Source organism: Echiichthys vipera, assembly GCF_963691815.1.
Source record: "Echiichthys vipera genome assembly, chromosome: 15".
Classification (NCBI taxonomy): Eukaryota; Metazoa; Chordata; class Actinopteri; order Perciformes; family Trachinidae; genus Echiichthys; species Echiichthys vipera.
Window position 1 is genome coordinate 8,884,793 of NC_139840.1, and position 15,493 is coordinate 8,900,285.

General features: G+C 40.7%; 1 protein-coding gene across 1 annotated transcript in view; it reads left to right on the forward strand.

Moving 5' to 3' along the window:
* Nucleotides 1–10,918: 10,918 nt before the first annotated feature.
* The window catches only part of LOC310957293 (netrin-G1-like), a gene marked incomplete at its 3' end in the record, with an annotated part of 61,269 nt that continues 56,694 nt past the window's right edge, over nt 10,919–15,493 (forward strand). Inside the window, exon 1 of the mRNA XM_083927790.1 lies at nt 10,919–11,167. Within this exon, the coding sequence (XP_083783916.1) occupies nt 10,922–11,167 (246 nt within the window). The 5' untranslated portion in view covers nt 10,919–10,921. The remainder of the gene's footprint in view (nt 11,168–15,493) is intronic.

Genomic DNA, 15,493 nt, shown 5'->3' on the forward strand with positions numbered 1-15,493 from the left:
TCTCTGTCTGTCTGATCTACCTTACTGGACTTGGTCTTGATAATGACTGGAAATGCTGTACCTATTGTATAATTACCCTAAAGTAAGAAAAAGATTACATAAGGTTTACTGAGATAGCCATTCTGTTACTGGGTAAGACTTAAATCAGATTGCTTTACAACACAAAAGAGAAAGTGACAAACTGAGGACATGTCTGGTGCAAAAGGAGATCCACTAAGATAAAGGTAGGCAACCTTTTTTTTAGTGCTATGTTAAATCATTTTGTTAAACCTTGTTAATCAGATTGCCATAGCAATATTAAGTTTGCCATCATCTGCCTATTCCACTTCAACAGTGTTATCTTTTGTCCCACGTGCGGTGCATACTGTTAAGACAGCAATAAGTACTAGCCACTCTGAGGCAGTGTAGGGCTGGTCTTTACAGAATGCGGATGGGGAAAATATCAATCAAACAACAATAAACAACAGACCATGCACCTGCCAATGGCTGTTGAGAGAGGCTTGCTGATGAGAGGACACTTCCACATTTTGACCCCTTCAGTAAGGCTTTCAAAAGTCTAGCAGTACATTATAGAACAATCAATAAAAAGATCCAGAAAGATGGTGGTAATGACAAGGGAACAAAAAAAAGTTACATGCTCTTCATCTGTAATGTGGTCTCACTATGTTTTGACATGCAGTTGATCCAGCAACACCACTAATAAAACACCATAATAAAAAGGAATTGCATTGACCTTTTGTTAATTTTTCTAGGATTTCACACCAAAAGCACAATCGCGACATTCTACAGAGCAAGAAAGTCCTTTCCAATTTAGAGGGTGAATGCACTCTCTTAGCCACATTAGCACATTTAAATATATTCAATTTAAAAACTATTCAAGTCAAAGACATGTGCTGATTTAAAGGTTAACATTTCCCTACAGCCGCATCAATCAGAATCAGACAATTTTGTGACGATATTTCTGTTGCTATTTTTCAAAGATTCATCTGGACAGCCAGCTAGCTTTGATGGTTGACGACATCACCATTTTTTATACTGCATACTACATAATTGGTCGATTGTCTCTCTAAGTTTGGAGAACTGCCATCAACGAGTGCAGCACCAGACCTATCTGAATTAATAAACATATTGGAAATGAGACTCCCTATGGTTATGCACTATGGTTTGATATGTGTATGATGATTATGTTGTAGTAATACAGTTACCAAATTGTACTGGTAACTAATTATGTTTTTTAAGAAAGATGTTTGTAATTGCAGTCTACCTTTCACCACCGAATGTTCGCCAACAAAATGGATATATTTAATGCTTTGTGTATGAACTCAGCAATAGGCCATTCACACATGCATGCACGCACACACGCAGCGCCTGAACTAGTTCCAAAGATTGCTTCCTTGCTCTCTCCCTTCCTTCCTTGGCCTGATCACTTCCTGTTCTCAACTGCACTGCACTGGCTTTGGTTTACTCTCCAGAAAAATGTCACATATTCCTTGTACACAGAGACTTTTATGTGTGGTAACAACCCACTCGACTTCACAACTATGTCTCACTTGGTGAAGAGCTACACATTCATATGCCACTTCATATGTCACTGTAATGGTGAAGTTTCACTCCAATTATCAGTAGACTTCTGTTGACACAAGCAGCAAAGGTAAACAGCCTTCTCAACCAAACTTTACAAAAAGATGAGTGATGTTTGTCCGCATGTGAACTTTTATTAAATATAGCAGAAAGCACTCTGAGGTCTTTATGTAAATCAACAATACCTGAAAAAACAACGTTGGGTTAACTTTCACTGGGAATTGGGAAGTTATCTAATATTTATATCCCCTCTAATTGCATGCCATAATTACAACATTGGCCTTAAGAAAGGCTTTGGAATAAATTGAAATAATTTGGCAGCCATAAGTTGTGCCTGCATGCTGATTCACTATCCTGCACCTCTGGAGAAAGATCTGATTAAATACACTAATAATACATTTAAACCAGATAGAAATACTTCATGAGAAAAAACGAAGCCTTGAGCTGGATGGAATCAAAGCAGTTTTATTCCAACTCACACTGAGAAAATTGCAACCCACACATGATGACAACGGGGTTGAAAAGTGGCTGGACAGACTCATTTCTTCGCCCCATCTTATCTCTTTAGTTCTGAATGTTTCTTCATCCTCTCTATATCTATCTCTCCTTTTTTCTTCTCTTGACTGTTCACACACAAACACTCAAACCTACAGGGCTGCTGATCCCGTCCCCCTCTGCGGTCTTCCGACATGCAGCTAGGGTCATGGATGATTAAAGCAGTGGCAGGTGGACTCCACTTTGAAACTATCAATAGACCCCCCGAGAGCTAAATCAAACAGCAAAACCCTCCATCTCTGTCAGCGAGAGCTCTCAGTGGCATCGAGGGAGAGGACATGCAGAGGGTGAGAGGGCAGACTCTGTCTCTGTATTCTCATCGAGCACCGTAGCACGCTGCTGAAAAAACGTGGGCCAACTATGGACGAATTCCTGAATCTCTGATGTCATTTCAAGCGGACTTTGTAGATTCAGATGACCCTGCAGCCTTTGACCCATGGGGGGTGCGGAGGAGTTCGGAGAGTCATCTTCTGCAGCAATATTCATTCCCACTATGCCAAACTACTAGTTGCAAACAGTGAAATCCAACAACTGTGGTCTAATAGCTACTGTTGATTGAATCCAAATAGGGAAAAGCAAAGACAGAAACCTACAAGACCATTGTGATTGTTGGAATTTTGAATGTGGAATTTTTTTAACAATGGGGCTTCTGACATTTATTTCAAGCCAGTGGCATGGCTGTAGGGACAGCAATAGTGGTAAGTCAGCCAGACCACCACTTTGGTCCAGGCTGAAAGAACTCTTTGAGATGGATTGTACTAATATTCTGTACATGCATGTATGGTCCCCACTGGATGACTCCTCCTGACTTTGGTGATCTTTGAGTGAAATGATCAATCAATAAACAGTTGGAAGGATTACCATGAAATTTGGTATCATCAGGTCAGAATTGTCATTTGTCCAATACTTTTGTTTATGATCAAATAACTTCCAGACTATCTATCTATCTATCTATCTATCTATCTATCTATCTATCTACCTATCTATCTATCTATCTATCTATCTATCTATCTATCTATCTATCTATCTATCAATATATCTATCTATCTATCTATCTATCTATCTGCTTATAATCAAAATGGCCAAGCACAGTCGGATGGATGTGACTGTTCGGGTGGCATGTATTTCCAGGAGGAATGATTTAATGTAAATGTCAAGAGCAGCAGTGGCTTCAAGCAAAGGCTGAACCCTCCGATACAATGTGAGCCACTTTACCACAGTGGGGATGAGGGACTTGTTGTCATTCAGCTCCAGTCCAGACCCAGATCTGCCTTTATCTGAACAGAAATGGCATTGTCACTATTTAATGGGATTACGGGTCTTTCATTGCATATTAATTTGCCAGAAATCAATATGGGCTGTGGTTCTATTTGGGGGTATTTTAAACACTTAGCTGCTTAGCATCCCACAAAAAGAGTGATGAAAAGCAAGGAGAACATAATTGGAAATTAGACTTCTGTATCGTGGATTTTTTTTAAAGAAAGGGGTAGGATAAAAAAAAAAAAATAAGATCAAATGCACCCCTTGTAAACGCGGTAGTTCATTCCAATGTTTATTCTAACATTTTCAAATAAAATGGATGAATGGATGTAAGGACAAGTGAATGACTAAATGTAAAAAATAAGGATGGAGGGAAGGAAGGAACCCACTGGGAGCCCTGGTTTAGTTTTAACTATAAAAAACTGTACTCCTGCTGTAATGCCTTTATACTATAAGCATAATTTTAATGAATATGTTACTTTGTGATGGAATTTTAACTCGTGAGAAGAAGTAAATTGTAGACTGTGGGTTTTGAGAGCAAATCTAGAGTCACACTAAAGTATGGATCAGTGCAAACTGACTGACTAAGAACAAGGATGTATTTATAAGACACTTTATATGTGTACAGACATCTAGACACATGAAATAACTCTTGCAGAAACAGGAACTCTAACAAGACCCTGTAAAAAGTTTAACTGAGTTGGTTCAGGCCAGGTCAGTGGTTTCACATGTGCTCTGTGCAATGAATCACGTGGTCAGTGGAAATTATTTAAAATGATCAACACATAAAAATATGCATAAATGGTTAAAAATATCTCATTCAGCTATTTTTGTATAATTTTACCTTGAAAACTTTCTTCATTGCAAATCGACTCCAGCATGTGGTGAAGTTGCTTTCATGGACACGAGAGCTGTCCAGGGTGCTGAAGATGCGTGCATGTTGGTTAAAGCAGATAGTTTAAAACAGTGTAATGTAAGAAACTAAAAAATCTTCCCTGAGGAGCACCTTTGAATCTTTTGTTAAACAACAGAAAAGAAAACCCAGTTCGCACTGTCTTTGCATGAGCAAAATCATTTCACACCTCTAAAAATATGAATGGTGAATATAAGTGCCAGAGTTATTCATTCTACAGCTCGGTAGTTTTGAGCCTTTATTGTGCCGACATGGGATATCATGGTCCACTCAATTACTGTGGTGACCTTCAGATGGGCGCGGTTGTTCTTATCGTGCAATCCACCGGTTGGCATTACACCACAATTAAAATGCATGTTCAAAGCGACCTGACACCGAGGCTGTTTACCGTCCTGCTTGGCACCCTGTGGGGGAGAGGGTGACATCTATGACTCATCGCCAAGGGAGCCCGGTAGACGCACCTAACTGTAGTTGGTTAACAGCTCTGCCTTCAAAATCCAACAAATAATTACACCAACAACTCCGTCTAGAGGAGTTTTTTCCATTTCCCTTTTCTTTTGTTTTTTTCCCCAAGAGCAGCTCCAATCCCAGATGGAAGGTAAGATATTTTATGTTTTCCGAAAGCATCGAGTCCTGAAGTGTTGTTGTAGTGGACATGATATGTATATGACCTCCGCAGCATATAGACAAACAACTAAATTATTGTTATTTTTTTTTGGATAGCTTTTTTTCTTTCTTTCTCTGGCGATCCAATTCTTACAACTGAGACTGCATTCTCTGTTACACTCTGTATATCTGCCCTGAGGACTTGCCTCTGTTAAGTTTCGGTGGATTCTCCACATGCATTGCCCGCCAAATGCTCCTGAAATGTGCAAATTAAAACTCAATGAGTTTACTCACAGGTTTGATTTGCACGACGTTACATTATAAGTGATCACAGGTGAAGATCGTGGCTGCTATCACTGCTGTAGTCGACAATGTTTGATTGTTGTCTTTGAGGCTTGGAGCATGTTGGATACAGAAGACCGCTGAGTAATTATCGGGCAACTTTAAACAGAAGATTCCACTTTAGTGCCACTGCAGATATGTCTCAGATTACGAATCGATTCATCGTGAATGGAAGGGACTTTTCAAAAGCATCAGGGCGAAATAAAGTCAGTATCTTTGTTAAATTATAGGGCGAGTTGCATTTTTAAACACTACATCAGCCGCGACGACCAAATAAAACTAAGATCCGGAGACTAAATCGCCTGCTTGATTAAATGACTGTAGAAGAGGCTGGAGGTTTTTGCGCAGTCGATCGAAATTACCAGCCGCGTAAAACCAACGGTTGAAGTTGAGATTTACAAGCAGGTCAGTGTTATCTTTAGGACCCGGCGGCGCGCTCGTATGTTACTGGACATAGTGGCTCCATTTGAGGAAGATTGCTTATCTCTCCCCTCCTCTGCCGTCCACAGCTCGGCTGGACTAAGACATCTATTCAAACGGCTCCAAGAGTTGCTCTCCACCTGGCCGTGTTTCAATAAGCGTTGATGGACTTTAATGTATTAACAAGCACCGTGAATCCCGTTAACGGCTATTTGAAGTATTTCTCGTGAGCCATTCCGATGAATGCTGCGCCAAGAGCAGCGCTGCGTAAAGTCAAACATCTTGTGTGGACGGCAGTCGATACCCGTTCTTAAGCGCGAAAGAAAAGGTCTAATGTGAGCCAGTCCCGGCACGTTTTTGGGAAGGAAAGCCTGCTATAGTGTGACGCAAAAGTTGAAAGAAAAGTTGAGAGAAATAGAAAGCTTTCTGCTCTTCATGTGCAACTCTCGCTTTTTTGATCCATGGAGAAATTAGATTAAATTAGAAAGGGAAGGATCAGTCGCATGAGAATCTTTCTGCAACTCCTCGTGGCTGTAAATGACTTGTTGAATCAGCAGCTCGTCCCAGGAGCGCATTTAATTGTGAGTATTGTGTTTTGAGCACTCAGATTGTTCATTTTGCTTTTCTGCATGCCGTCACTTGTACAGTGATGACAATCGTGGCTAAATGGGCAATTATATGGAAATGACAGTAGGCTGTTTCATGGGCGGAACGTTAAGTGTAATCAGGTTAGGAGTGGGTTAAATGGATAAGGAATGAGCGGCCCACATGAAATAGAAATAATAAATAAAAAACATTCCAAAGCGTTTTCCCTATTTATTTATTTTTTTCAGTATTAAGAAGGTATTTGTTTTGCAAAAGATGGGAAACATTCGGATCAGCATTTTATATGCTTTCATCTAAAGCTGTTGTTCTAAATGTATCCACATTATCTGCGGTGGTTTAAATGAATGAATTAATGTGACTAACCTGTTGCGCAGCAGGTCAGTAAAGTCAAATATAGGTGTGTCTCGCCTCTGCGCAAAATATGACCCAGAACATACGGAACACAGCTTGTGTTGAATATCTAAGTTGTTATAAATTGATGCTTTCTTTGCATCTTAATTTAAATTGGGTATATGGCCCGAGCAAATATAAAACAATTGAACGTTTCCCTTTGTCTCTGTCCTGTGTTTCTGATTGCATGAATGTTACATGTCGTGGATTTTAAAATGTTTGCAACATGTTCTGGGTTTTTGGATGTTAATGGTTCAGGAGAAGAACTTTGAATGATGAATGGCATCAGATTTCATGTGTGGCAGTGTTGCAGGCAGGGCTCCATATTGAGGGACCCTCACATTGTCTTCACATCAACCACATCCTCTCATTGAAAAAGCTCTTTGCACGAAAGCAGTCAGTGATTGTTGTAAATAAAAAGTTACTCTAATTGCAGATGCTAAAGGTACATTCATCTTAATGTTTTACTATGGATAGCGCAGCAAGCCTGCTGATGAGAGACAAAGGAGTGGACAAGGGTTTGAAGAGAGAAAGATTGCATGAAAGACCCAGAAAATGAAGGAGTGAAAGACAATGGGAAGACAAATGTGTGCCAGTACAGACACGCTTCTGCTTGCCAGTCGATCCCACTGTGACTTATATGGAAGGGTTGGTTCTTGGCTCGGAGAATGTTGGAAGCATTAACCCGTTTATTGTTGCACTCATCAGCCAGCCACAAATAATCGGTCTGCTCAAATTGGCTACGGATCAGAAGGTATTGGTTGGAAGTCAAAGAAATCAATAAACACAGCGAAGCACTACTGTATGTGTGCACATCCAAAATCCCGACCAGGTGCTTGATACAGAAAGGCAAGACAACAAAACAACAATTGTTGCAGGATAAACCACAGAGGAAGCATCAGATTAAGCTGTCAGGGGCTTCTTTTAGTTTTTATTCTAAAATCAATAAAACTGTAATCTTGAAATCACTGTTGTCAGTGTTAAAGGCACTGGACGTCCAGTGAGGAGCAGATTTTATGTCCTGTTATCCAGCACCATGGATAGCTCCCCTCCACGTTGCCCTGCATGGGAGCCAAGAAGCCATCAGAAAGTCACGCTCAGAGACAGAGAGCAAAGCCACACTTTAGCAGGATTACTATAAAATAAATGGAATACATCCGCCATGGTTTTTAAGAGTCTGGCTGGGGGGTTATAACCAATATAAGCCACAGGGCACGGCTGCCTGCTGACTTTTAAAACACTCTGCCATGCTTGAGCTGCCCAGGGGATGGAATGCAAGCGGACACAAGGGGGTGTTTCAGAGACTTTGAAAACAAGTGAAGGAGAGAGAGAGAGAGAGAGAGAGAGAGAGAGAGAGAGAGAGAGATGGGGGTGGGGGGGGGGGGTGCGGTGGTCACCCTAAGCTCTAAGCTCTCTCTTCCTCCCTGCATACGGAGAGCTGCTCAAATATTGATGACTTTTAATATAGAATCTGACCTCATATGTTTCTCAGTGAAATTATGACATTCCTGAGCTTCTCTTTGCATTTTGAAACCAGGGTAAAAGAGTCCAACTTTGCTGTATATTGTATTCATAATTTCTCTAATTTTAACTAGAGATTTTGATGTCATTTTGACCTCTATTAATCTCTATATGAGATGAATAAGCTTTCTAAATGGTGTCAGAACATTAATTGTATGCTGAAATTTGAAACATGAAGTATTGTATGCTTTTGCCTCCCTTTCTTGTCACCATAGAAGTGCTCTAATGTTGAATGGTATCTGTCCATGGAGGTTCACTGAGCTTCCTGGCACCTTTCCTTCATATGTGTAAATCTCATTACTCCAAGTGTCATCCAATATTCCGGTGGTTGGGTCCATTTGCTGTAGCTTATTAGCTTTGAATGTTCCCTATTAAATAAATATAAGATAAGCGACCTCCATGACCATGCAACTGATCGACTTTAGTATTACGAAAGGGGGTATATAGGTGTGTGTGTGTGTGTGTGTGTCCGCGCGTGTGTGTGTGTGTGTGTGCATGTGTGTGTGTGTGTGTGCGTGCGTTATGCAAAATGTGGTCCTGGAGACACCTGCTGTAGCGGGAACTATCCCAGCCCCATGTGTATGTGGCCATGTGAGTTGCCAATGGTCCATCCCGTGATGCATTTCTGATCAGTGACTGACATTTATATATATGAAATTTATTACAAGCATCCCCATGAAAGAAATGGCTTATTCATCACTCAGAGCTCCAGCCGTGTTATCAAATTTGTAATTGGTCTCTTCTTAGGAGTCTTGTTGATTGACATGAGCACATCTAAAGAGCCAAATTATTTTACTGTACATTTTTTTCCGCCCGTTTCTTCCCTTCTCCCAACAGAGGTCTGTGAAATGAAGCCTGCCATCCATACTTCCTGACATAGCTCACTTTGAAGGGTCTGCTGAGTCTGAATGGCAGTGCAGATAATTTTTCTGGCTCAGATGAACAGCTGGCATTACAGTTGGAATGTATTCAAGCTCGTGGTCATTTTGTAATAGGTGCATTAGGTTGGGAAATTAAAGCAGTAATTGCCTTAGATATGGTCAAAACCCATTCAGACTGGCACAATTTTCCGTCTGAGAGAAGATGGCCAAGTTAAAATAGTGAATTACAATGCCTCCATGTGTCAGCAGGGAGTACAGAATCCAGCCTGCATGTGTGAGCCACAGCAACTCATTAAGATGAGTTTCCCAAATCTGATCTGAATGTCTCTCCTTTCACACCGTGAACCTTTTAATTAAAATACTTGATTTAATTTATTCGATTTGATTTGATTCTTGATAAAAAAAAAAAAGAATAATATCTTGGCAGAAATCCAGAAGTAGCTCTTTCATACGGACATAAAAGACCCTCATTTTACCTGAAACCTTTTTATTTCAGCAGTGACTTTCATTCTCGGGGAATCAGCTTTAGCCTGAAGGTTAGAGAGGAGAGCTGCTGACCGGAAAGTTACTGGTTCAGCTGTATGTACCGGCTGGTTATGCCAGGCATTTTTTCAAGTCTGAATCTGCGTTAGACTAAATGTGATGTGACACTGCAAACTTGTAATGGGCTTTTAGAGAGGATAATCGTACATGCTTGTAGAGAGTGTGCCCTAGTATGCAAAGGTTCACTGGAAATGTAAGTACATTTTTCTGAACAGCCCCTCCAGGGAACATAGACTTATTTTCACTATGGCAAAACCTCAGGCCAGTAACTTTACTCCTCCTATTTGCATTGTCATTACTCTGTTGCAGGCAGCTGTATATAGCTGTTCAATTTCATTTTCTTCAGTACCGCACACGTTTTGACATTGAGATGGTGTGGCTCTCTGCTGACTGCTACCAGGCACCATTACCTGATGAGTTAGGCCATCTGACGGATGGCTTGTGATAGTTGAGCGAAATGTACAATCCCTCTTATAGACCATTTGTGTCTCCAGTTTTACTTTAATATTTCCCAAATGCCTTTGAAGGCACTGGGACAAACGACTTTACATTCAGATAGTAAAGGGGCAAGAGAATTGGGAAAAGCAATAACTTAAATGCAGTGACATGGAAATAAGCCTTTTTGTATGAAAATCAAATGGAGATTAGTCTTTGCAGAACAAGCTCGATTTGAATTGTATACACTGACTTTGGCAAGGTTATTATTAAGGGATACAGTGGAACCCTGCATTGTGTTTGTATATAAATTATGTATGTGTGTGTGTGTGGGGGGGGGGGGTACACATTACTTATCCACTTCAGTGTCCTTAAACTATGTAGAACCTCTGTTAATATAATAGTAATAATAAAAGTGTTTCAAATGTATGTTTGTTTAATTAACAAAGCCATCTTTTTCTTCTGTCTTTTTTAGAATGCTGTCTGCTGCAAAACCACAGTTGACAGGAGATCAAGCTAAGACATCAGACAGCCACTGACTTATGTGGAGTGTCACTCCTCTCTGCACATCACATCTGACCGTTAGTTGACCCAACACTTGTGAAGAAGCTCCTTTGTTGACACACCTCATCAGCCAAGCAGAAGTGGCAGCAATCGAAGACAAAATAACTGAATGTGGGCTAATCATTGCCCGAAGCTGCTCACACAAAAGTAGCAACATGCTGCCACAGTTCCCAAATGCATCATTGCACTGTTCAAAGCTGCAGTGATTTAAAAAAAATATTCTGTAATATTGTCATTTCTGTGACAAAGCAGCAGCTGTAAAAAACAAGAAGTTCCACAGAAACCATACAGAACAAGATCAGCGATGCTTTGGTCTGTATTGTTCACTCTGCAAGCTGTGTGCACTAGCATGGCACAGGCCATGCAACATTACCCGGCGGCCTGGGGACACTATGACGTGTGCAAGTCCCAGATCTATACAGAGGAGGGCCTGACGTGGGACTACATGGCCTGTCAGCCAGAAGCCACCGACATGACAAAGTACCTGCGAGTGGCCCTTGACCCCCCAAATATCACGTGTGGTGATCCGCCAGAAACGTACTGCGCTTTGGTGAGTCGTAACCTCGCCTGTCCAGTGATGGAGACAAATGAGGCTGTGGGAAGGATCACACAGCATACTGGGTCAGGGATAGAGAGCAGTGCATACAAGGCAACGTGCTGCCGCTGCAGCAGAGATTAATGTGCACAAAGACCTAAAGTGCCATGCAGCAGCACAGTCACAAGCGAGGCACACACAAATATAAGGACACAGACACACATCAGTATTTGCACAAATCTTGGGGAGGCAGATGAAAAGACACAGAAGATCAGCACACACATACACACCTAAGACAAGTTTCCCACAAGGACATACAGGCAACTATGAATTCACTCATACACACATGAACCCAATCATACAGCATGTACAAAATGACATGCATATGAAGACGTACATTTACAATACATATATTCAACAAGTAACAGAGCATAACTAGCAGTGAAATTACAAACATTTCTGAGCTGATCCATCTGGTCTGGCTGAGTTAAACAAAAAGTGTAATTTATTCGACCTAACTGAGGTATTTCTTTTTCACAAAAGTCCAATGTGTATGTATCACAGAAGGGACATGGGGGTCCATCCCACCCATTAAAAATTTACAAATCACCTAATGCATAATTAAAATATTATATACACTTGTACACATGACTTCACATACCCAGTTAAACCACCCTCAGAACTGCATACAGACATGCACAGAGGGAGGATCAGCGTTAACAATGACAGGATAATTGTACTGCCACAGTTATTATGCACTGCATGCTCACCTCAGTGTTCAGTGTTGTGTTTCATTTGCTCTTATCAACTATTAACAACAGTTCAACCCCAGGTTGCATTTGTTTAGAATCACACTCAAAGTAAGCAGCAAGAGCCCATAGGCTTTAAAGTGCTTCATTTGAAGTTGTGTGTGTGTGCCCGCCGAGAGCTCCTGCAAGTAAACATTTACCAATTAAAATGGGCATCTCTAAAAAGGAGGGGTTTTATTTTCACAGCTCCAGATGGTATTGAGACATTTAATGCCACTGTACGCTGAAAAAGGAGCCGGTAGCCAGATGTGTGTGATGTTCTGTGAAGCCTTACTGTACATCAAAACGAACAGTGAAAGCTTTATCAGCCACAACAGCCACATTAATATAGCATAGGGAGTCAGATTGGTAAGACTTTATACTGACAGTATTTCTTTTTTATATTTCTATATTTTTCTTTGTCAGAATGAGTTGTATAGTTATCGTCACACAGCTAATTTATTCAATTTTTACATTTATAGATAAAACTACCACAGGTGAATTTTTAAACTTGATTATATATACCAGTATCATAGGTCAGCTGTTTAAGGAGAGTAGATCACTCACTGGTCACTTTTTTTTATAGAATTATTATTTGCTTGTGTGGGTAGTACTTTGCTGGACACTTGTTGAAGTTTAAATTATTAGAGAATGGTAGCGATACATGATAGTTGAGTCTACTTTAATGTTGAAAGAGAGCAGGAGCAGTGTCTTTTCTTCTTGACATTGGTGCATGGACATTGGTTATCCTGATTATTATACTGGAATAATGGTTTACATGAATGATGCTGACAAGATGCTACACACCTAGTTAGGTGCTGTGGGACTACTCTGCGTCTGAATTTTTTTTCTGTCTAGCGTCTGAGTTCTGTCTAGTGTCTGAGTTTGTATACAAGTGGTGCAAATTTGGATATTTTTAACCACCCTAGTGGCCTGGTTTTAGAGATATCAGTTGGTCATCAGTCAGTCAGTCGACCACTTTGGTTCAGACTCAACAACTATTGGATGTATAGGAAGACGTTACACCTCTCATTCAAGAGGCTTCATCAGTTCATGTACGCAACTGACCAGGCTGGGACCGGTCCAACTAACTGGTGTGGAGATCCAGGTATTTAACCTTTCACAAGGCCGATGATGTCACTGGAACCCTTTGTGCTTCAAGTGCCAACGACCGTCGTTAGGGTGGCAGTCGTTGGTGGGAAGTAGGTTTCAATTTAGTTAGTGCTCTATTGAGTCTTAACTACAGTCGTTGGAGAGAGTGAAATCAAGGAGGCCATTTGTGAACAGTTGTTCTTTGAGGTTAGATTGTTGAAAATCCTGGAAAGGGATGAAAGGGCAGCATTGTAAATTGGAGATAAGTGGTGTCTCAGACCTCCTCCTCTGTTTAGCGATGGTTTCTCTACTTTCGCATAGACAGCTTCTTTTACTCCTCTTCCGAACCATCTGTCCTCTCTGTCCAGGATGTGGACATTGTTGTCATCAAAGGAGTGGGCTTTCTCCTTAGGCTTTCTCCAAGACCTTTAGGGTGACTTGGTCAACATTTCAGTATGTCTAAAACTTTGGTTTATGACCAAATGCCTGCCAAACTAATGGAATTCCCATGAGCCTCAGCTATACTTTATATTGATGGCTAATTACAGTAGATAGCATGCCAATTAGATAGCATACTTAAAGGCTTAAATAAGATAGTGAACTTAGTAAACAATATTTAATAAATGGTAACAGTGCCATTGTCAGCATGTTACGATACTGATGTTAGCATTTAGCTTACAGCAACATTGTTCCTTCATTGACTTTATTGCTCTAAATTCTAAAGCCCAGGCCAGACTACATGCATGAGTAGTGCGTGCCACCTGCATTGCTGAAACTGCTGTGGCTTGCACGCTTGTGGTGTACACAGAAACAGCTTTTTTGCTGCCGTACTACCCACATTTATAAATTGAGTTTGCCTATGAAAATGGCCAAGAATAATAGAACGTTCCATTTATTTTAATTAGAAGTATAATTTACATTGTTTTAGACTGTAGAGGTTTAGATAATTACTACAGAAATGCTAGAGTGCTTAATGTAAAACAGAAACACACTAAACAGTTAAATATAAATATTTATATTTTTCATGTCTGTGAATATTCTACATATAAACACATCGAAACTAAAGAAAAAAACAGTTTTATGATGTCAATATGAACATTTCGCTAGTTCTATGATGACATATATTTTCAAACTTGACCTTCATTTTTACCTTAACTAGACTAGACACCTGTATCTTGATTGTATCACTATCACGGTGACAGACAGACTTATAAACATTTAGCACAATACTCAAAACTGCCTTTGGGATAGTTCCTACTACAGTAGGTGTCTCCAGGACCATATTTTGCCATAATCCCCCCCCCCCACACACACACACACACACACACACACACACACACACACAAACACACAGGCAAGGTTAAAAAAAACCAACCACAGTTGGTAATAAATTCACTTTTCAGGTTTTAGGCATTGATGTAATCACTGCATGTCAAGGTGAACGACCTGCCATAATAAGACATAATCCTGTTCACATCATGGATCGAATATAACATTTGCAATCCCCACAGCCCCGAACAAGTGTACATTCAAGCTGTACCTTAACTTGACTAAAACATTTTGTAACTCTTCAGATGTTCCTACATCTGACTTTCAGGATGTCAGGATCACCTCTGACATGAATTTGAGGTCATCATTGTCCAGATAATCAAGAACACAGACTTCTCTTGCACTCGCTTAAACGTCTGTTGTGTGTTTGATCTGTTTATATTCTCGGTGGCACACAGGCAGACTGACACCAGTGACCTTATCCACCGGTGCTTCCTGAGAATTTGTTAGAAATGAGAGCAGCATGCAAATGAGCTCTTTTAGCCAATCACCAAGATGCCAGCAGTGAGACTAGTCTAATCACTTTCCCCAGGAGTTGGTTTCCCTCACTGTGGATGGTCAAAGAATTCAGGATCTCTCTCCCCGTACCCCCCCCCCCTCCATCTGTCTTTTGCTTATGATTTCCATCTCTGTCGCTCAAGGATATTTTTGTTCATACTCAGCTCTGCTGAATATAGTTATAAAACAGTGTTCGCTGATGATAATGGCATTATGGGCGGCTGTGGCTTGGTGTAAGAGTGGGTCGTCCTCTGTTCGAGAGATTGGTGGTTCGATCCCCATCTCCCCCCGGTCCTCATGTCGAAGTGTCCTTGGGCAAGACACTGAACCCTGAATTGCTCCCCGTGCTGCGCATGGGTGTGTAAATGTGGTGTGAATGGTTAGATCAGATTAGATGGTATGTTGATGTCCACTGCCATCTGTGTGAAGCGCCTTGAGTAGTCAGATGACTAGAAAGGCGCTATATAAGTACAAGTCCATTCCATTCCAATCAACCAATAGTGGATCCTTTATTAATGAAGGTTTGAGGTTGTTTACTTTTTCGAATAAATGATTTTGGTTCTTATACCAGGCCTGCTTTGTTTTGAATGTTAAGGACGAATAATAAAGAGAGTCCACGATAATAACTGCCTAG